This window comes from Bos taurus, chromosome 29, assembly GCF_002263795.3.
Source record: "Bos taurus isolate L1 Dominette 01449 registration number 42190680 breed Hereford chromosome 29, ARS-UCD2.0, whole genome shotgun sequence".
Lineage (NCBI taxonomy): Eukaryota > Metazoa > Chordata > Mammalia > Artiodactyla > Bovidae > Bos > Bos taurus.
The window spans coordinates 46,173,512-46,196,515 of record NC_037356.1 but is presented as its reverse complement, the minus strand read 5'-3'; the positions used below and the strand labels follow the sequence as shown (position 1 = coordinate 46,196,515).

Below are 23,004 nucleotides of genomic sequence, written 5' to 3'. Positions count from 1 at the left end.
GAAACCGAGGGCCTTGCAGAAGTAGGCACATGGAACTTAATCCCCTTGTGCAGAAGTGCAATCGGACCCCGTGTCAGGGTGCCCAGGGAATGGCACCTCCTGGACAGGGCAGGATGTGTCTCAGACACAGGGCCTCATTCGCCCTGGGTTTTATTTGGGGTTTGCTGTTTGCTGAGGCCTGCGGGGGTTGGGGCAGAAAATGGATTGAAGGAGATGAGCTGCAGTGGAGAAGCAGTCAACAGTTGGCGAGTCATATACACTGAAAAACTGATTTTGGGCCTTTAACACAATCTCGTCTTTCAGAACATACCTTTGTTCTCTTTTGTTAGTTTATGGTCAAGATCTTCTCAGGCCGAAAACCCATGTTGTACAGCTTCCAGACGTCTCTGCCGCGCCTGCCCGTGCCAGCTGTCCAGGACACCGTCAACAGGGTAGGTCGGCTTCACGCTGCCTCTGGGTCACCTGCTCTGAGCACCAGCATCTTTGCCATCAAGGCTTATGACTTGATGAGACTTCCCTGCTGGTCCAGCGGTTAGGACCCCGAGTTTCCACGGCAAGGGGTTTGGGTTGTATCCCTGCTCGGAGAGCTAAGATCCCTCATGCCCCCTGGTGCAGCCAAAAAATACACTGTCGATGCTGTTGAGTGCCATGAACTGCTGCCTGCCTCCTCCTACCTGCAAGGACCAGAGCAAATCAAAGTGGGGGCCCTGGAAATTCTGAACTGGTGGCCTGGCCTCAGCCTGGTGGTGTGACCTTCCCCGTCCCTGTCATTTTTACGGCTCCTCTTTCCTGTCCTGGGGTCCTAAGCACCAGCCTTTAGTACCACCCTAGGCTCTCAGAGCCTCCCCACCCATCTCATTGGCACCTTCATAGCCTAGGTGAGAACAGAGCTCTTATGAAGGACCAGATGATGGAGAAAAAAACCCCACACATTAAAAGCTCATTGTTGACCAAATCTTGATCTTGTCAGTCTAGAGTCCACTTTGGTGATTTTGTGCTGATTCAAGATCTGAGGAGGGTGCATGCCAGTAAAAGGACAAAGAAGTTATTTTTTTTTAATATAATTAATTAATTTGGCTGCTTCAGGTCTTAATTTCAGCATGCGGGGTCTTATAGTTGTAGCATACGAACTCTTAGTTGCAGTATGTGAGACCTAGTTCCCTGACAAGGGATTGAACCCAGGCCCCTGGCACTGGGAGCTCGGAGCCTTAGCGGCTGGACCACTGGCGATGTCCCCCCAAAAGTTTAATTGTTGAGTTATCCCTGATGTAAAATGTCCTTTGGTATTGAAGTTAGTTAACTTGAGTGAAGACTAGCCTTTTTCTAAGGCATAAGGAAAGAAACCTTCTATTTTAGCTGGGCTTATGTTTTTTCCCTTAACCCCAGTACTTGGAATCTGTGAAGCCTCTTATGAAGGAGGGAGACTTTACACGGATGACGGCTCTGGCACAAGATTTTGCTGTCAATCTGGGACCAAGATTGCAGTGGTATTTGAAGCTAAAATCCTGGTGGGCTACCAATTATGTGAGTATACAAACATGCTGTTTTTCTTGGTGGAATTTTGTGTAGGAATATAATTTGTTCCTGAGCCAGTTGAGCTTCCCTACATATGGCGAGTGGAAGGAGACAAGTGGTGGATGAAACAGGCAGAGGAGTTGAGCTTTGAGGAACAGCTAGTGTGGAAGACTTGGACCATAAAGAAGGCTGAGCTCTGAAGAGTTGATGCTTTCGAATTGTGGTGCTAGAGAAGACTCTTGAGCATCCCTTGGACAGCAAGGAGATCAAGCCAGTCAATCCTAAAGGAAGTCAGCCCTGAATATTCATTGGAAGGACTGATGCTGAAGCTGACACTCTAATACTTTGGCCACTTGATGCAAAGAGCCGATTCATTGGAAAAGACTGATGTTGGGCAAAATTGAAGGCAGGAGAAGAAGAGGGTGGGTGATAGGATGAGATGGTTGGATGGCATCACCGACTCAATGGACATGAGTTTGAGCAAGCTCTAGGAGATAGTGGAGGACAGGGAAGCCTGGCGGGTTGCAGTCCATGGGGTCACAAAGAGTCGGACGTGACTTAGTGACTGAACAACAGGGTGGAAGAGAAGGTGTGACCCAGACAGAACTGGTGGGTGGGGCACACCAGGGGCACAGGCATGGGGCGAGTCATGACCGGAGAGAGCAGTCGGAGTCCAGGGTGGGTGGGCGAGTCACGTCGGGGTTTGATCCTGCACTGGTGACATGGGTGTTTTGAGTCTGTAAAAGTTTTCACAGGTACTTAGATTCTTAGGTGGGCACCGTAAGAATCTTCCACACAAAGTGGAAGGATGGTGATCCTTGGGTCCCGAAGGCTGTGGGTGTGGTTAGGACGAGACTGCTGGCCTCCTGAGGGATGCTGGGAAGACAGGACACGTGGCCCCGGGGTGGCTCCACACAGAGTGGAAGCTGTGGGAGCAGAAGGGGAGAGGCAGTCTGTGGACAGTTACTGGTGGTGTTCACTGTTAAGAAATGTTAGAGCAGCCAGACACTGATCATTTCTTTCCCATTTGGTGTTTTTATTTTTTAAACTGTCTATGAAATGAAGGTGATGTACCCTGTAGCTGAGTCTTGACTTGAATAAAGCCATCTTCCGGTGCCCGCTGTTTTGCATTCGGCCTCACTGGGGCTGACTTGGCCCCGAAAGAGAGAGAAATGCTGTAAATGCGCCCACCCTGTCCCGGGCAGCCTGGTTAAGCCTGTCCGTGCTCTCTCCTGCTTGCACCTAACAGGTGAGCGACTGGTGGGAGGAATACATCTACCTCCGAGGACGAGGGCCGCTGATGGTGAACAGCAACTACTTCGCGATGGTGAGTCCCGCAGGCCCGTGGCTTTCGGTGGAGACCAGGCCCCAGGTGGCCCGGCCCGGCCCTGCGGGCTGCCTGGGGATGCTCTGGGCCTCCCCTGGCCCTGCTTCCCCCACCCAAGGCCTCACACCCCCGTCAGGGAGCCCAGGACCTGCCGTCCACAGCACAGGGGCCCGTGGAGGTCCTTTTGTATTTCCAATGACATTCAAGGGCGCCCACCGAGCTGCTGCAGAGGAATTTGGATTGCAGAAATGGTCTCGGGACTCCTCACGCAGCAAACCTTTCCCTCTGTTTTCCTAACTGAGCCTGAGTAATGCTGAAGGCCCACATCCCTGCCCGCTCCTGACCTGTTGGTCAGCTGAGAGCTCGTCCACGTACTAAGCTTGTCCTTCTGGGCCCTGGGGTGACGTGGGTCCCACCCTGTTATTTTCATGTCTCTTTGGTCTTTCTTGCCTTTTGAGACATGGGTGGTCTGGAGAGCAAACCCCACTATTTCGTTAGAAGCACCTCCTTGGGGTTCCCTGATGACTCAGCAGGTGAAGAATCAGCCTGCAATGCAGGAGATGTGTGTTCGATCCCTGGGTCAGGAAGATCCCTTGTAGGAGGGCATGGCAACCCACTCCAGTATTCTTGTCTGGGAAATCCGTGGAGAGAGGAGCCTGAAGGGCTGTTGTCCATGGGGTTGCAAAGGCGTCAGACGTAAGGGAGCAGCTAACCACCACCGGTGTCTGATAACTGGCCTTAAATTGCTGCTGAATCTGTCTTTCCCCTTCTTTCTCCTCTTTGCTTTCTTTTATATTTTTTGCCTTCTCCTTATATCTATCTTAGATCTTCCCTGGTGGCTCAGAGGGTAAAGCTTCTGCCTGCAGTGCGGGAGACCTGGGTTCAATCCCTGAGTCAGGAAGATCCCCTGGAGAAGGAAATGGCAACCCACTCCAGTCCTCTTGCCTAGAAAATCCCATGGACAGAGGAGCCTGGTAGGTTACAGTCCATGGGGTCGCAAAGAGACACGACTGAGCAACTTCACTTCACTTATATCTGTCTTATTGTTTGCTTTTTCTGTTTTTCTCCTTTAAAATTTCTTTTCTTTAAAAATAATTGTTCTTGTCCTTTGGAAACAAGGTCAGACTTAGAGAAAAACTGTTGACATGGCCCAGAAAAATACTTTTTAGAGTGAACTGCCCATCTGGTCCCCTTTTGTTCCCAAAGACTTTGGTATCTATTTCCCACGTAATCGGGGGGCAACCGCACACATATAATTTCTCTCAAAGTATCGTTGAGACAGACAAGCGACCCTTGGACTTGAAAAATATAAACACTTAGAAATGTGTTTCTAAAAATTTGCCAGCACTACTCTATATAAAAGGTTATTTTAACCTTTGGTTACTTCTCATTCAGAAAGCATCCTAATTATCTAATTGCTGTTTTTAATTTCCGCTTTCCTTTTTATGCATTATATGAGGATATTTAGGATGTAGTACTGTTATCTTTTTTTAGACTTGAATTGTATTTATTTACCATTTAATTTTAAAATATACTCTTACCTTTCATAGCCCGACAATTGCTTGGAAGCTTGAAACAGCAGAGCAGGTGTCGTGAACACATGTGTAGGAGGAATACATTCGCTGTGTATTGAAGTTCGCTGTCTTTCCATGAACATTCCCCCTAATGCTGTGTGTTTTGTGTCAGGACTTGCTGTATATCATACCGACTCACATCCAGGCGGCAAGAGCTGGCAACGGGATCCACGCCATCCTGCTTTACAGACGCAAACTGGACCGGGAGGAAATCAAACCGGTATGCACGCAAAGTGCTTTTTTCTTAAAAGAAAAAAACGTTTTTATTTGGCTGTCCAGGTCTTTGTGGTGGCTTATGGCTTAGTTGCTGCATGACACGTGGGATCTTGGTTCCCCAACCAGGGACGGAACCCACACAGCCTCCACCGCAACGTGGGCTCTTGACCACTGGACCGTCGGGGAAGTCCCAGACTGCTTTTTAAAAAATTCTTTAAAACAGCTTTATCCAGGTGTAATTGATACACAGCACACCTTCAAAGCACCCACTGTAATGAGTTCTGACGTTCTGATGTGTATCTCTGTACATGTGAAACCATCACAGTTAAGTGAGTGAGACCCCCGCCCACCGGCCCACCCTGGGTTCCTCTGTGCGCCTCTGTGTCTGTCTCTGCTCCCCACCATCACCCTGATCTGCTTTCTGTCACTCTAGATTAGCTTGCGTTTTCTGTAAGTGGATTCTTACAGCTTGTGCTTGCTTTTTTTTTTATTTTAAACATTCATTATTTCGGGGCTTCCCTGGTGGTTCAGTCGGTAAAGAATCCACCTGCAGTGTAGGAGACCCGGGTTCAATCCCTGGGTTTGGGAAGATCCCCTGGAGAAGGAAATGGCAACCCACTCCAGTATTCTTGCCTGGAGAATCCCATGGACAGAGGAGCCTGGCGGGCTCCAATCCATGGGGTCGCAAAGAGTCAGACATGACTGAGCGACTAGACCAACCAGTGTTTATTTGGCCGTGTCGAGTCTCGTTTTCGGCACGCAGGGTCCTTGTTGCATCATACAGGATATTCACTTGCAGAGCATGGACCTTCTAGTTGCGGCGCACTAGAAGGGTCTTAGTTCCCTGACTAGGGATCCAACCCATATCCCTTGCACTGAAAGATGGATTCTTAACCACTGGACCACCAGGGAATCCCCATTCACTTTTAACTTTTTTGTTTTGACCTCTTTCCCTCAACATAATTATTTTGAGATTTAATTCTCTTCTGTAGTGTCCTAAATGGATATATGTCTGATGCACTTTAGTTCTATAATTTGTCCTTTGAGGAAACCCTCTCTTGCTTGTGAAGGAAATAATATAGATGTCAGGCCTTTACAAAAATTCTTTTTGTTTATTAATTTATTGATATTTTTCGCCGTGCTGAGTCTTTGTTGCTGCACAGGGACTTTCTCTAGGTGTGGTGAGCCGGGGCTACTCTTGGTTGCTGTGAGCGGGCTTCTCATATTACAGAGGCCTTTCTTGTTGCAGAACACAGGCTGTAGGGCCTACGGGCTTCGGGAGATGCCGCATGCGGACTCAGTTGTTTCTCTGTGGCACGTGGGATCTTCCCAGACCAGGGGTCGAACCCGTGTCCCCTGCACTGACAGGCAGATTCTTAACCACTAGACCAGCAAGGAAGTCTTGAGGCCTTTTTTTTTTTTTTTAACTACTCCTTTGACTTAAGTGTCAGCATCTTTCTTTCTTTCTTTTAACTACACTACGCAGCACTCAGGATCTCATCTCAGTTCCGAAACTAGGGGTTGAAAACGTGCTCCCTGCGGTAGAAGCGCGGAGCCTGCTGAGGACGTGTTATTTACGAATAAGATGCAGGGTTCTGTGCTCTGGTCTGTTTCAGCAAACCCCAGGGTGCATGGTATCCCAGGGAACCCCCGTTCTTACAGAGTTTGGAGATTAGGTCCAGCCATGCTATGGGCCCGGAAAACAAATCCAGCATTTAAATGTGTGGACTTAATTTGCTCCTTGAATTTTTGTTTGAGACATATTTCTGTTACAGATTCTTCTTCTGGGGTCTACGATTCCGCTCTGCTCCGCCCAGTGGGAGCGCATGTTTAATACTTCTCGGATCCCGGGAGAGGAGACAGGTGGGTAGCCCACTCAGGGCTCCTTCGGAAATCAAAACTTCCCATCCTTGTGCTCAGGAGACATCAGAGAAGACCACACCAGTGGCTCGAGGCCTCTCCTAAGGTTTCAGAGATTTCAGGCTGAAGAACCTTCCTTCTGTTGAACTGCCTTTGTCTTTCTCAGGCCTGGACAGTTAATTAATTTAACTGACTCAGTTTCTCTTCAATTGAAGGATGTCTTACAGTAGTTTTTTTCCCAGATTGGGTTAGGAATTTTTTTTTTTGGCCGCATGGTGCGGCACAGGGATCTTAGTTCCCCGACCTACCGGGAATTGAACCCATGCCTCCTGCAGTGAAAGCGCATATTCCTAACCACTGGACCACCAAGGAAGTTTATTGTCTTCAGGGGGAGCCAGATTTGTGGCCCAGTAGCCTGACCTAGGACCCCTGACCCCTGCCTTCCTTACTGCCCAGTGTAGGGGGTTCCTGTCTGTTCCAGCCGGGATGCCCTCACAAATGCAAGGGGACAGACCAGTACCACTTAGGACCGCCCCCTGTCGGCCCTTTGGCCCGGGTGACACATCCAGGGGGTGGCCAAGCGGAGCCAGCGCCCAGGCCTGCCCCAGCCCAGAGCTCCAAGCCCTCTGCAAGCTTGTGGGAAGTGGACTCTGAGCAGAGCCGAGTGATGCAGGGACAGGAGGTGGTGCCGTCGAGGGTGTGTTCTCTCCTCCTCTAACCACGTGCCCCTGGATGCCTGCCCCCGCCCCCCGCAGACACCATCCAGCACCTGAGGGACAGCAAGCACATCGTCGTCTTCCACCGGGGCCGCTACTTCAAGGTCTGGCTCTACCACGACGGCCGGCTGCTGAGGCCCCGCGAGATCGAGCAGCAGGTGCAGCGGATCCTGGAGGACCCGTCGGAGCCGCAGCCCGGGGAGGCCAAGCTGGCGGCGCTTACGGCGGCGGACAGGTGTGCGGCCCCTCCAAGACGCCGGGGGGCTGTCGGGGGGGTCTCAGGGTTCTCTCCCCACCAGGGGGGCAAACAGGTGTGCGGTCCCTCCGAGATGCTGGGGGCTGTCGGGGGGTCTCGGGGTTCTCTCCTCACCAGGGGAGCAGACAGGTGTGCGGTCCCTCTGAGATTCTGGGGGCTATCGGGGGGTCTCAGGGTTCTCTCCTCACCAGGGGAGCAGACAGGTGCGCGGCCCCTCCAAGATGCTGTTGTGTTTCGGGGGCTCAGGGTCCTCTCCTCACCAGGGTCCCCCCTGGTGGGGAAGCAGGTCCCCGGCCTGCCGCGCTGGGCTCGGCTTTGTTCCCGGGTCCCCTTGGCCGTCTGTGTGACAGGCAGGTGTGCGTGTGCGTGGATCTCGGGACGCGTGACTGAAGGAAGGAAGTAGGCGTTGTCATGTGGGCTGCGGCATGTTTTTGGTTGTTGTTTTGTTTTTAAATAATGTTATTTAGTCTGGCTCTGCTGGGTCTTTGTTGCCGCACGAGGGCTTTCTCTGGTTTCTGAGAGCGGAGGCTGCTCTCTAGCTGTGGTGCACGTCCTTCGCGTTGCTTTGACCTGGTTTGTTGCAGAGCACAGACTCTAGGGCACCCGGGCTCAGTCGATGCGGTTCCCAGGCTCCAGAGCACAGGCTCAGTAGTTGGCACACGGGCTTAGTTGCTCCGCGTCATATGGAATCTTCCCAGACCAGGGATCGAAGCTTGTCCCCTGCATTGGCTGGTGAATTCTCAGGTGAACGCTGAGCCGGCAGGGAAGCCCTTGGGCATGTTGGACTTAGGAAACAGACAAGTTTAGCCAAGGCCTCCATGTCAGGGTTAAAGCTCGAGGGCCCGGCCTGTACAGCCTGGGCTCTGATATCTCTGGGGCTGAGCTAGTCTGTTTGGGATGGGGGAGGGGAGCACTTGGGGGACAAGCAAGTCTGTCTTCAGGCTTTGCCCAGGGCTTCTGGTTCAGTGTGGTCCCTGATGAGGACCCCTGGGGCCGGCAGTGTGGCTGCTGTTAGGGTGGCGCTGGGAGCAAGATGGTGAGTGACTGTCCTGCAGAGAAGAGGAAGAGACCCAGGCGAGGGCACGCAGAGGGCGGTGCTGAGCCGGGATGACCGACGGGCAGCAGAGATGTCTGGGGAGAAGATGCTGGGAGCTGTGGAGTGGGGCCCTTGTACCCAGCCACATTTGGGCTTAATTCTGTGACCAGGCGCTGATAAAGGGGCCGCGTTAGCCTGGAGTGACTGCGTGCATGCTCAGTCTCTCGACTGTGTCCCATATGTGACCCCACGTACTGTAGCCCGCCAGGCTCCTCTGTCCGTGGGATTCTCCAGGCAAGAAGACTCGAGTGGTTCACCCTGCCCTCCTCCAGGGGATCTTCCCACCCAGGGATCGAACCCACGGTCTCTTACGTCTCCTGCATTGGCAGGCAGGCTCTTGACCACTAGCGCCACCTGGGAAGCCCCAGACTTATATTCTGGTCCGGGGGGTTCCGGGGCTGGACATGGGCAGTGTTAGTAAAGAGGAGGCTCAGTCCAAGAGGCTGGAGGGCGGCCGTTGCTGGGTGGCAAGGGCTCGGCTGGAACAGAGGGGACGCGTCCTGGGGAAGAACCTTGGGTCCCGAGTGCTGACCGAGCGTCACTGGGGGTGGCCAGTGAGGCAGAGAGGGGCAGGGTGCAGACTCAGCGAGCAACGCCCCCGACGCGTCCCCATGAGGACTATGCCCCACCTCACTTACCTAGGTGCTGAGCACGTACCAGCGATTCTCGTGGTCACCACTGTCCCCAGGCGTCGAGAACAGCAGTTGGAGCTGGGCCTGCGATGCCACCTGTTGTGCTTCTGGGCTTTGTGGCACGCCTGGGATTCTGGGTTGAGCACTCGGTGGGGAGAAGAGGGCGGGAGACAGAGACAGGTGGTCCTGGCCTGGAAGGGTAGTGGGGTAGGGCGCCTGAGTGAAGGGGCCCAGGAGCTATCTGGAGAGGCCACAGCTGGGGCGCCTCTCGGGAATTGGGTGTCCCATCAGCTCCGTGCACCCCACATGGGGCAGGATGGAAAAGAATCCCTGGATTCGGCTCCCGGGGGCGCCCCTCATCACCAGGCTGTCGTGTGGCCATTTGTAGCATGGGCGTGTGGGCTCGGGACCGGCTGGCCTGGGTAGCAGTCCCGACCCACCACGAAGGCACTGTGACCTCCTGCCTGTGCCTCGGTTTCCTCATCTGAAAGATGGGACAATGGTGTCGGGGTCTGTGAACTTGAGCTGGTCCCGGCACCAGGGCTGTGCTCTTGGCCCTCGCTGTAGTTTCCAAGGGATGGTCGCATGGAGAGGGTCAGAAGGCCACAAGGAAGGCCCCTGCCTGGCTGGGGCTCTGCTGCCCCGGACGGCAGAGCTCCGGGCCCATCTGCCCTCTTGTCCTTCACTCGGCATTTATGGATGAAGTTCCCCGCCTGCAACGTCCCTGGAGCAGGTACAAGGAGAAGGCGAGACCCCTGCCCTCCAACCAGGCGGCCCAGCCGGCAGGCAGGCAGGCAGTTGCAGATGGAGAAAGTCTTTAACGCCGAGTTTTCCTTAAACCCCTAAAACACTGAGAACTGAAAAACGTTGTCCTTTCGCATGTGCCTCGAAGGAGATGTCACCAAATTGCTGCAGGTCTCATGGTACTTAATCCTCACCGCAGGGTCCCCTGGGCCAGGTGTCGCCAGGCCTATTTTGGACACGGGAAAAACAAGCAGTCTCTGGATGCCGTGGAAAAAGCAGCGTTCTTCGTGACGTTAGACGAAACCGAGCAGGGATACAGGGAGGAGGACCCGGAAACGTCGATGGACAGCTACGCCAAGTCCCTGCTGCATGGCAGGTGTTTCGACAGGTATCGCGCTTACCTTCTGAAACACAGTGCTTTGCCTGAAACCTGGAAGAAGCATTGCCTATGGCTGACACCCAGCCGTAAGCATCCGCTGAAGCAAGGGGGCCGTGAAAATATGACTGGGGAGTTTCTTCTTTCCACCCAAACTGTCACGCACACACGTAAGCAGCAGCCTTGAGATTCTTCCCCTCTGCATGACCTCCTCCATTTGGAGATGCTCGTGAGAAGGGGCTGCCCAGGGCCTGACCTGGATGTCGGCTTTGGCTCTGCTCATTCGTCATGTGATTGGGTGAGCCTGCTCCACTTCCTGGAGCCTCCATCCCCTTCCCTGTGAAGGGAGGTCCTGACTGCCCATCAGGTTGGGGGTGAGGGTTGGCCGAGGTGGGGGAAGGGGGGTGCACGCACAGTTGGTCCTCCGTGTCCGTGGGGTTCAACCACCTGTGGATCAGGGAGCGTGTTTCAGAGCCTTGGTTGTGGAGCCTGCGGCTGCAGAGGGCCGACTCTGGGGCCGGAGCAGCCTCAGGTTTCCTTATCGGCCAGTGGGTCCCAGAGCCACGCCCCCAGCAGATACCCGAGGACGACCTTGCGGCTTCCTGCCTCTCTGCCAGTGTCTTATGCATCCTTTCTCGTTATAACAATACAGCCTGTTCTCCTTCTGGTCCCCAGTACCCAAATGCTTATCTCTGTGTCGGGAGCAGGAGAGAAACCAGTGAGTTAGGGTTCTATGTGTACCTTTTTTTTTTAAACTTTTTAAAAAGAATGATTTATTTTTGGCTGTGCTGGATTTTCGTTGCCGTGCAGGCTCCTCTCCAGTCGCAGCAAGCACTAGTTGCAGTGCTCGGGCTTCTTATTAGAGTGGCTTCTCTCTCTCTCTTTTTTAGATGTATTTATTTATTTGGCTGTGCTGGTTCTTAGTTGCAACACATGGGATCTTTAGTTGCCGCTTGCAAAATCTTAGTTGTAGCCTGTGGGATCTAGTTCCCTGACCAAGTATCGAACCCGGGGCCCCTGCATTGGGAGTGTGGAGTCTTAGCCACTGGACCCCCAGGGAAGTCCCTGCCGTGGCTTCTTGTTGCTGAGCACAGGCTCGAGGGCGCGCAGGTCTCAGTAGCTGCAGCTCCTGGACTCTAGAGCACAGGTCAGTAGCTGTGGCCCACAGGTTTATTTGCTCCGAGGCACGCTGGGACCTTCCCGGACCAGGGATTGAACCTGTATCTCCCGCATTGGCAGGAGAGTTCTTTACCGCCGAGCCACCAGGGAGGCCCTTGTGTATGTACTTCTATTATCACTGGTGGAGAGTCGTTCACCTCTACCAACCATAGGAGGGGTGGATACAGTCAGTTGAGGCCATCCATAAGAAAACAAACACATTGTCTGGATTTGCTTTGTCTTTGTAAACGTGCCAGTTGCATTAATATTTTTGTGTCGTGCAGGTGGTTTGATAAATCATTCACGTTTATCGTCTTTAAAAACGGAAAGATGGGCATTAATGCGGAGCACTCCTGGGCCGATGCGCCCATCATGGGTCACCTTTGGGAGGTGAGTGTCTGAAAGTTTAACTTGACCATAGAAACTGCTATTGAAAAAGCAAACCCCAGACTGAATTAAACTTGGTAGTATCCGTCCAGTTACAATGTTTTCAGCAGCTGTTGGCACCGTCAACGTATGGCTGAGGTTCCTGAAATGGAAACATTTATTGTCACATCCTGAAGGTGCCAAAATAATGAGGTGGCCTTGGCTCAGACGCAGTGACTTCAGGGCGGAACTGAAGCTCGGTTATTTTGAAAGCTGCCAAGTTTTAGGCCAAATAAAAGCAAGGGTCTTGAAATCTTGGTTTATGAAAGTGCAGTGTGCCTTTTCCCACTTCGCTTAATTCTTAGAATTACCAAGTTACCGAAAAACCCACCAAAGCCTGTCATCCTCTCCCTCCACCTAACACTTTACATTTATTTATTTTTTGGGCTATGCCGTAAAACGTGCGATCGTAGTCCCCAGTTGGGGATCGAAGCCAAGCCCTCTGCAGTGGGAGTGTGGAGTCCTCACCACTGTTCATTGTTGGCGTCCAGTCGCTCAGTCATGTCCAGCTCTTTTGACCCGATGGACTGCAGCACGCCAAGCTCCCCTGTCCGGGAAACCTTTAAAAAGGAAAGAAAAAATTGCTCCAGTCTGTAAGACACTGGCGTGGTCCTAAGACATTAACATGTGATAAAAGTAGCCAAGTTGTCAAAAAGGCTCTTCATCACCCTTGTCTTTGCTGATGCCGACAAAGGCTGAGAGATCCTTTCAACTAAAGATCTGTCATAGATCAAACCCCTTTACCACTGCTGAATGTTGAAATGAGACACTTTAAGTCTCTTTGCACTTTGTAATGTTCCATGCCTATTACACCCTGTTCCAAGGACTTTCCCAGTAATAAGAGCATCAGAGCAGTACTTGGGTGAAAGAGAAATCTCTGAGTCATAGGCAGTCTGGATCACATTAGGTACATTTACCAAGTAGAGAAATCTACAGGATACTGACAAGGCCAGGCGTATTTTTTCAGTACTCTGGATAAGATAAGGATAAAGGATTTAGTCTTACATCAGGGTGAGCAGTTGGATGCGGTGGTGTTTAACTGTTAATCACCCGATGGACACTGTGGCCCGTGACTCCAGGGGTCAAACAGGAACCCAGATGCTCCCTATGTGGATGAGAACTGACCCACCGTCTTGTCATGGAGGCCCACACCAGGACCAATTAATGGGCTGGTATAATGATGCCACCTGTGCCAATTAAAAACAAATCTGGTCCAAGCTGAGTCCTGTTGGCTGTCTGTGTGTTTCTGGTTTGTGTTGGACTCGGGGGCTCTGATGCAGAGCAGACACAGCTAGGCTGGGCCCCTTCACAGGCTCAGCTCACAGGGGCACTGACTGCACATGCGTGAGATGAGGCCCGCCTTACACTTCCCCGTCCCTGAGCCGCTGCTCTCCCCCGCTCACTGTCCAACAGTGTCACCCTCTGACCTTGGGCTCTTTTTTTGTTCATTTTGCTTCCCCTACTGGAATGTAAGCTCCCCGAGGGCAGAAATACCTTTTAAAAAATATTTTTATTATTTTTAAAAATTCAGGTGTAATTCACAAAGCATATAGTTCACCTCTTCAAGTGTACAGTTCAGTATGGTTGTTCTTTCCATCACCACTGTCTCATTCCAGGACACTTCCATCACTCCCAAAATAAAACACCTCCCCGCACCCCCACCCCACCCAACCCTTGGTAACCACTAATCTCCTTTCTGTCTCTGGCTATTCTAGCCGTTTCATAGAAACAGAATCCACACAGTATGTGGTCTTGTGTATCTGGCTAATGTTTTCAGGATTCATCTATATTGTTCTATAGGGCTTCATTCCTTTTTAAAAAATTTTTTTGGGATCTCAGTTCCCCAACTGGGGATTGAACCTGGCCCACAGCAGTGAAAGTCCAGAATCCTAACCACTAGGGCTTTGTTCCTTTTGATGGCTGAATAGTATTCCTTCGCATGATAATACCGTATTTTATCTGTTCATAACTCGATGGACATTTGGGCTCTTTTCGCTGTTTAAGTACTATAACCATCGCTTCTGTGAACGTCAGTGTACAAGTTGTATGTGAACCTGTGTTTTCATTTCTTTTGAGTCCATACCTAAGAATGGAGTCGCTTGGTCGTGGCCATCTGTAAACTTTTGTAGAAAGGCGAAATTCCTGTCTGCTTTGTCCACTGGCGCTCAGAAGCATTGCTGACTCATAGCTGTTGTTCAGTTGCTAAGTCACGTCTGACTCTTTGCTACCCCATGGACTGCAGCATGCCAGGCTTCCCTGTCCTTCACCAGCTCCTGCAGTTTGCTCAAACTCATGTCCGTTAAGTTGGTGATGCCGTCCAACCATCTCATCCTCTGTCATCCCCTTCTCTTCCTGCCCTCAATCTTTCCCAGCATCAGGGTCTTTTCCAATGAGTCGGCTCTTCGAATCAGGTGGCCAAAGTACTGGAGGTTCAGTTTCAGCATCAGTCCTTCCAGTGAATATTCAGGGTTGACTCATAGTTGGTGCTCAGTAAATACCATTGAATAAACTGGCTTAAGATTACCTGCCAGTGAACAGAGAGCATTCACACCTGGGCCCACATCCTGGCTCCCTGAGAAGTGTGAACTCGGACAGACTCTTCACCTCACTGAGGCGGTCTTCTCATTTATATGCGTGAGAACAGCAGTTACTACCTTATAGGGTCAGTATCCATCAGGGTAACACCCAGACGGTACTAGCTCACAGCCAGGACCTAGAAGCAGGCTCTGAGCTACTTTCTGCGCATCATACACTCAGCTTGAATTCTGGCTGTGCTCCTTACCTGTCCAAACACTGTCGAACCTCTCCAGGTCCATCTTTCATGACCCTGAAGTAGAGATCAGAGTACCTTATTAGGTGGGTGTTCACAGAATGTCAAGTGCTCAGCAGACCCTAAGCAAGTAGTTATGGTTAAGTCTAGATTGCATTTCTAGAACGAAAGGATGTACTTTGAGAGGTCAGTGACTTGTATGTAACAGGTACCTGTGATGATCTTGGACTTAACAGATGTGTCTTATTTTTGACAGTACGTCATGGCCACAGACAGCTTCCAGCTGGGTTACACGGAGGATGGACACTGTAAAGGAGACACCAACCCGAACATCCCGTACCCTACCCGGCTGCAGTGGGACATCCCGGAGGAAGTAAGTCCCAGTCCTCAGATGCTTGTCAATTACCTTGGACAGGAGACGGGTCTAACTCTCAGTCGAGTTTTCCAGTGGTGCTCACGAGCTCAGAATGCCCCCGAGACAGAAGTCTGTCCGCCTGGGTGTTTCTTCCTGGGACCTCAAAGCTGCTACAGCTCCTATTGCCTTGGAAGCCCCAGTCAGTAGTTCTTCTTTCACTGAAAGCTTTTGGCTAAGATTGTCAGTGACATTCCTAGCTCAAACTTAGCTAGACGTCACAATGAAATCATTTCCTTTGGAGCTGAAGTACGCTAGATCACTAATTTGTCATTTCTGTCCCTCTGAGTCTTCTCCAATGCAATTTACTCCATGGAAGCCCTTTGGGGAAGGAATTTTAGGGCTGGAAATACCAAATCAAAGCCAAACAGGAATTCCCAGGGCCTGGGAAGTCTTTTTCTTTTTTGAAGTCATTTTTGACATAGAAAATATTGGATCCATACTATAAGGTCTTATCCGTCTGCATCTTTTTGTCCAGCCTGCATCCCTGTGGCTGGTGTGTGGTCCTCAGAGAGGCATGACTTCTGAAGAGGTGTGTGACAGAGTCCTTCTAGCTGACTAAGTCACGTACCATTTATTGAAAAGTTTTTTTTGGATGGATTTTCATTTTTAGAGCACTTTCAGGCTCGCAGCAAAATCCAAGTGGAAGGTGCAGAGTTTTCGCACACTCTGCCCGCCCTCACACACGCACAGTCACTCCCACTGCCGACGTCCCTACCAGTTGGTCCGTGTGTTACAGGCGATGCAGCTACACCGACGTGTCAGTATCACTGAAGTTCGTAGCTCGCATTAGGGTCACGCTTGGGGTCACGCTTGCTGTCGTGCATCTATGGCGTGGGCAGAGATAATGAGACGCAGAGCAGCGTCACCGCCCTAAAACCTCTCCTCTGCCGGCTCGTCCCTCTCTCCCGCCTTGCTCCTGACAGCACAGGTCTCACCGTCTCTATCATGTCGCCTGTCCCTGAATGTCATACAGCTGGAGTCGTATAGTGCGGAGCGGTTCCGGTGACTTCTTTCCCTCGGTCGTGTGCATTTAAGATTCCTTGTGTGACTTCACGGCTGAGGACTCGCTTCTACTGTACAGCTGTCCCACAGTCCATGCCCTGTTTTTTTGTCTTTTTTCGGCTGTGCTGGTTGGTATGTGGGAACCTAGTTCCCCAACCGGGGATCAAGCCTGCAGCCCCTACAGCGGAAGCACAGAGGCTTAACCACCGCGCCACCAGGGAGGTCCCAGTCCATTTCTTTTTAAAGCTGGTCCCTCGATGGCTAGCATATAAGAAGAACGGAGCTCATGAAGCAAAACCTGTGACTCTTTGAAATGCCCTCTGGGGGTCCCCCTGGGACCAGGCGTTCCTCCTGTGTGGGCCACCCCATTGCTGTTTGGGGGGTGAGGGGCAGTGCCACGTTACCAACTTACTGCAACTCTTAGGTTAGAAAGATTGGAAAAATCCAAGTAAACGTGATGTATGTATTTCTAAGCAACAAGTCTGTGTGTTAGCTGTGCTGAAAGTCAGCTTGTGTTTTCTTCAGTTTGTGTCAGAACTTCCCCTCCCATTAAGTGAAGCCTTTTCTCCTTTTTCCCCAAGTGTCAGGAGGTCATTGAGACTTCGCTGAGCAGTGCCAACCTCCTGGCCAACGACGTGGATTTCCACTCCTTCCCATTCCGCACTTTCGGTAAAGGGCTGATTAAGAAATGTAAAACCAGCCCGGACGCCTTCGTACAGCTCTCGCTCCAGCTGGCTCATTACAAGGTGAGACACCCAGCTGGGCCTTTTGTCCTGAGCACTCCTGGGGGCTTGAACACAGGCCCAAGGCTGCCCGCCCAGCGCGTAGGGGAGAACCCGTCATGGGAGCTAGTCGTGCCTGGACAGCCGTGGGCTCCTGGTTCACACGGGAGGAGAGGCAGAATGTAGGGGGCGGAAGGCAAGTGAGATCTCCTCATTCTACAAAGCAGGAATTAGACGTGTAAGCTCCCAATCCTGGGATTTGGGAAAGCAGAACTACTTAGGGCAGGCAACTGGAGGTCTCTGACCCTTGACATGCTCTTCCATAGGAGGGGATACAGCAGCCCCACGGGAGGCATTCTGGGATGGGTGGGGTCCCTGTACACACAGAAGCTTGTGGTGTTGCCAGGGCCCTGGAGGACCTCAGTGAGGCTCTTTTCCATTGGAGGGAGCATTCCACGCTGAAAGGGTGGCCCTGGTTTCCAGGGGCAGTGGAAGTCCTGGTGGCATTGGGTCAAGGTGTGTCCTGGCTTTAATGGAGAATTCTGTCTTCAGAGCTTGAGGCTTGAACACAGGTGCAGGGCAGCACCCCTGGACAGCGGCTCCGTGTGTGAGGTCTGCCTGTGCCGGGCACTGGCCTCAGCGCTCCACACACATAGCTCTCATGGTCTCCTGTGTGAGGTCTGCTTGTGCCGGGCACTGGCCTCAGCGCTCCACACACATAGCTCTCACGGTCTCCTGTGTGAGGTCTGCTTGTGCCAGGCACTGGCCTCAGGGCTCCACACATAGCTCTCACGGTCTCCTCACCAGCAGGTCTGTGTAGTTGGCCCGCTTTACTGGTTGAGAAAATCGGGGTTCACTCCAAGAGGTGAGCTGACCAGCGGCCAAGGGGATACTGGAGTCGGGCATGGGTCCCGGGGGCAGCCTGTAGCTTCGACTCCTCTATAATTCGGGTCAGGAAGATAAACACATGCAGACCAGCACAAGAGGCAGTGTTCAGTTCAGTTCAGTCGCTCAGTCGTGTCCGACTCTTTGCGACCCCATGAATCGCAGCACGCCAGGCCTCCCTGTCCATCACCAACTCCCGGAGTTCACTCAGACTCACGTCCATCGAGTCAGTGATGCCATCCAGCCATCTCATCCTCTGTTGTCCCCTTTTCCTCCTGCCCCCAATCCCTCCCAGCATCAGAGTCTTTTCCAATGAGTCAACTCTTTGCATGAGGTGGCCAAAGTAGTGGAGTTTCAGCTTTAGCATCATTCCTTCCAAAGAACACCCAGGATTAATCTCCTTTAGAATGGACAGGTTGGATCTCCTTGCAGTCCAAGTGACTCTCAAGAGTCTTCTCCAGCACCACAGTTCAAAAGCATCAATTCTTCGGTGCTCAGCCTTCTTCACAGAGGCAGTGTTAGTATCAGATAAATGACAACTGATGGGCCACAACTGTGCTTCAAATCGACTCTAATACAGCTGATGGATGCACGAAAAAAGACGGCCACGGACCAGTTTTGCTCACAAATGCAAATGCAAAAAATCTAAATAAGGTAATAGCAAATAGCATCAACCAGTACAGGGAAGATACCGCAGCCAGCAATAGCTAACGCCAGCGGCCGGAGGATGGTTTGGTATCAGTAAATCCAGTAATAGACTTAATCATGTTACTAGCTCAGAGAAGAAGCCAGTCATTTTGACAGATGCTGACGAGGCATTCATAATGGAGCATCCCAACTCGTAGCATAGGGGCTATCTCCTTCACACAGTAAATCACATCGTGTGCCCGCAGACGGGGTCTTCCTCAAAAGTGGAGTGTGGAGGCAGCCCCATTAAAGCAGGAAGGATGACATGACCTCCAGGGGCTGTTCTTGAATGTCTTTGCATTAAAGGGCATGAGGGCAGCTGACAGGACCACTGGGCAGAAGAAATATTCGCACATCTGCTCAGAAGATGGAGTGGGTGGGAAAGCTTCTGTGGTTGGGAAGCATGCTCAGTAAGGAGGTCTGGTGCAGAATTACGCAAAGACAAGCATCTTTGTCTTATAGCTGTGATAGTCAAGCAGCAAACACGGTAGGAAAATGTGATACAGACTAGAAGCAAAACCCTGGGATTCCCCAAGCCTCTATTTATAAAGCAGTCAGGACCTTTGGGAAAAAGACCCAGAGCCTAGGAGAAGGAATGGGCCCTCGGAGAGGGAGGGAAGGCTGTGATTTTGGACAGAAAGGCTCAGCACCTTCGAGATGAATGTCCCCGGTTCACACAGGCACTGTGAACGTCGTCAGAGGTCCGCAGAAGACTTTAGGAGAAGGGCTGGGCTGGTCTACCTTCCAAGTTCAAGTGGAGGGCTAACGTTTGAGAATAACTGGTAATATTTTGAAAAGGAAAGGTTGTGAGGTGGAGATGGGGCAGGGTGAGGTAGAGACTTACTCTTTCAAAGCTGAAAATATAGAAATCAGAAGCTTATAGTGATTAGCACAGTATAGTTTTGGTGCCAGAATAGTTGCGTGGAATCACGTAACAGTTTATTTGACACTGATGATTTGTTTTAATAACCCAAGCAGTTATATTTACTCTCTGCACTCTGGCTAGAAACAGCCAGAATTTCATTCTTGGCCCCTCACCCCTCTACCAATTCGTCATGTGGCACTCAGTCTATTAAAAATGATTGACCGAAGTCTATGAATAGTTTAAAGCAGATTCCTCCATTCAGAAGTTCTTTCCTGCACGCCTGTTGGAAGGCCAGCTCTGTTAGGAACAGACTTTGCTGTGGCACTCACAGTCAGACCCGTCTCTGCCCAGCTCTGGGCTGGAGGGCCTCACGGGGGCTCCTGCACAAATCCAGATATTTTGGGTGGCCCTGCGGGGGGGAGTTCTGCTCCAACCACCTAACCTTCTTTGTGCCCTGGACCCCTTGGGCAGTTGGAGAAAGCCTTGGGGATCCCTTCTCTGAATAATGTTTAGAAAGCATAAAATGAAATACGCAGGGTTACAAAAGTAACCAGTTAATTAACATGCAGGTGTCAAATAGTAAGCGTCCTTTTGTGGTACTGTAGATGTGATTCTTTTTTGGATACAATGTATTTCTTTTATTATTTTTGGCCTTGCTGAGTCTTCTTTGCTCCTTGGGCTTTTCTCTGGTTGTGGCGAGCAGGGGCTGCTCTAGTTGCAGTACGCTGGCTTCTCATCGCGGCGGCTTCTCTTGCGTAGCACGGCCTCTAGGGCATGGGGGCTTCAGTAGCTGTGGCACGTGGGTGCAGTCGTTGTGGTTCCCAAGCTCTAGAGCACAAGCTCAGGAGTTGTGATGCACGGGCTTAGTTGCTCCGTGGCATGTGGGATCTTCCTGGATCAGGGATCAAACCCTTGTCTCCTGCATTGGCAGGTGGATTCTTTACCATTGAGCCACCAGGGAAGCCCTTTGTAATTGTTCATGCACTGACTTTGAAGCAGCAGGTCTGATAAGTGCCTTTAACTTTGAAGCAGTGATAAGCTTAGATGCTATTTTGGGGTATCTGCAATAACCACATGCTGTGTGCTTAGTCGCTCAGTCGTGTCTGACTCCTTGTGACCCCGTGGACTGTAGCCCTCCAGGCTCCTCTGTCCATGGGGACTCTCCAGGCAACAAACTGGAGTGGGTTGCCATGCCCTCCTCCAGGGGATCTTCCCAACGCAGGATCGAACCCAGGTCTGCCACAGTGCAGGCAGACTCTTTACCACTGAGCCACCATACTTTGATGTGAAAATTGCTATGATTTTTTTTCTATTCAGCATCACAGGCACTGCTCATAACTCCTGAGATTTGCTGCCTGTGCTTCTAAATGCTGTATTTCACTTTGTGGTTTAATTTGCTTTGTGAAATTAAAAAACTATGCATATTTTCCATCCAGGTTCACACATCCCCAAGGTTAGTCACCCTTGATCTGGTGCTTATGCTGATCTCCAGTGCTGCTCTGGGCCTGTTCCCTCCTTTTGCTGCTTTTGAATGTGCTGGGCTCATTTCTACCACAGGACCTTTGCACTTGCTCTGCACTGGCAATTAATAACTCCCAGATTTTTAAAAATAGTTTTTTGGCATTGCATCATATGGGATCTTAGTTCTCTGACCAGGGATAGAACCCACATGCCCTGCATTGGAAGCACTGAGTCTTAACTTCTGGACTGCCAGGGAAGTCCTCACTACCTCCCAGATCAAGGTAGGGTTGCTTGCTGCTGCTGCTGCTGCTAAGTCACTTCAGTCGTGTCCAACTCTGTGCGACCCCATAGACGGTAGCCCACCAGGCTCCCCTGTCCCTGGGATTCTCCAGGCAAGAACACTGGAGTGGGTTGCCATTTCCTTCTCCAATGCAGGAAAGTAAGAAGCGAAAGGGAAGTCGCTCAGTCATGTCCGACTCTTCGCGACTCCATGGACTGCAGCCTACCAGGCTCCTCCATCCATGGGATTTTCCAGGCAAGAGTACTGGAGTGGGGTGCCATTGCCTTCTCCAGGGGTTGCTTAGATCTCCTATTTAAAAGAGCCCTACAGGGATTTCCCTGGTGATGCAGTGATTAAGACTGTACTTCCAATGCAAGGGGCTCGGGTTTGAGCCCTGGTCTGGGAAGTAAGATCCCACATTCTGTGCAGCACAGCCAAAAACTAAAAAAAATTAAAAACAAATAAATGACCCTCCTCCCCATCACACTCTTCCCTGACCGTGCGTTATTTCTGTGCATTACACCTGTTTCTCACAACGTCAGGTATGTGTTCATCCTTTCTCTCTCCCACTAGAATGTTGGAGATGGGCAGGGATGTGATCTGTCTCCTTTGCCACCGCATCCCAGTGCCGGGATCATGATAGCCGCCATGGGGGAGGCATCAGTAAATACATATTGAGGAATTGATTTAATGAAGACCTTGGGCCGTAGTCATAATTCTAGGCTATAGCTAATTGGCTTCCTGTTTTGGGGTCGTATTTATTTCTCACTTGGAAAACAGAGGTGAAAGATCCCCCCAAATGCCACCAACCCCAACAGTTAGCTCCAGGGCAGCAATCCAAGTGTGCAAAAAGTTTGTGTTCTCACACCGTGTGTGTTAATATCTTTATAGACTTTGTCTTTTGGTCCTGCTGGTTAGACACTGGAGATGTTTTGGTGATGGCCGCTCTCCCGATGGTGAGGTAGTGGCTGGTCGTAGCAGGTTAAGTGAGTGTAGCCATAACCCGGCTTGAGGTCTGAGTACACTAATATTCAGTGCATCGGCCGTGAGGTTTTTAGATGGTCATTAAAAAACTGTGGATGTAATGCATGATTGTACTGACCACTTACATGGTTAAAGTTTGATATTGCAAAGTTGACTTCAAATAAATCATTGCATCATATACCCCAAGTTAACCTGTATTAAATGACTAAAATAGCCCTTTTATACTTTTTCCTCATCCCCTCCTTCCTTCCAGGCTCCCCAGTGCTTTATGATAAGACAGTGAGAAAGCCCCCCCGTAGTAAGCTCCCCTTCTATAGGTAATTCTCTGAAAGGCATTTTTGGCAAAATGACCTTAGTTCGGCTCTGTAGGCCAGTTGAGGGGTTAGAGCCTCTCAGACCCCATCCAAGGGAAATGTAATAGCCAGTGTGTTAAAGGATGAGTAGATTATGAGCTGGCGGGTCTTTGTGCTGGGTGCTGGGGATGCCCACCGGAGGCTGGGATGGCACTGAGAACCCATGGCCAGCTGGCTTCCTCCGTGACCACACAGGGTGGTAGGGACAGCCAATGTTAAGTCAGCCAACCAGCCTTGGGGGTAAAGAGCCCACCCGGCCGGGCTGCTCACAGGTCTGGACTGCACACCAGAAGTTCAGCCTTGCCAGCTCCTGAATGAACAGTATCGGCCTATTTCAGGTGTCCCCTGTCACCCTGGGGCCACCAGGACCCAAATGCCCAGAGGGACGTTGTCCCGTCAGAAATAACCTGGGTCCACAGTCTGCTGCTCAGCACTTTCCCGTCCCCACGGGGAACCTGGTCGTCTTGGAGCTGGGGCTTTGCAGGTGGTTTCCGCCCGCAGCACGGGCGGGGGGCCGCCCCGAGCTCCCGTGGACCGGTGCCTGTCCTCGTCATGCCCGGCCGCCTCTGTCTCGGGCCCTTGAGGAACTGTCCGCACGTCACCCAGCTGTTCCCGTCATCCCGTCTCCCCTCTGGCCCCTGACACCAGCATTCCTCATCGCAGTCTCCAGCCTGCCCTGCCCTC

General features: G+C 51.4%; 1 protein-coding gene across 6 annotated transcripts in view; it reads left to right on the top strand.

The window, feature by feature from the left end:
• The window catches only part of CPT1A (carnitine palmitoyltransferase 1A), a 60,572-nt gene that overhangs the window by 28,857 nt on the left and 8,711 nt on the right, over window positions 1-23,004 (top strand). For all 6 annotated transcript variants that reach the window (NM_001304989.2, XM_005227376.5, XM_059882804.1 and 3 more), the window contains 10 exons: window positions 330-431; window positions 1,387-1,524; window positions 2,765-2,842; window positions 4,529-4,636; window positions 6,408-6,495; window positions 7,248-7,443; window positions 10,136-10,324; window positions 11,755-11,860; window positions 14,923-15,039; window positions 16,665-16,829. In NM_001304989.2, the coding sequence (NP_001291918.1) occupies window positions 330-431; window positions 1,387-1,524; window positions 2,765-2,842; window positions 4,529-4,636; window positions 6,408-6,495; window positions 7,248-7,443; window positions 10,136-10,324; window positions 11,755-11,860; window positions 14,923-15,039; window positions 16,665-16,829 (1,287 nt within the window). The remainder of the gene's footprint in view (window positions 1-329; window positions 432-1,386; window positions 1,525-2,764; window positions 2,843-4,528; window positions 4,637-6,407; window positions 6,496-7,247; window positions 7,444-10,135; window positions 10,325-11,754; window positions 11,861-14,922; window positions 15,040-16,664; window positions 16,830-23,004) is intronic.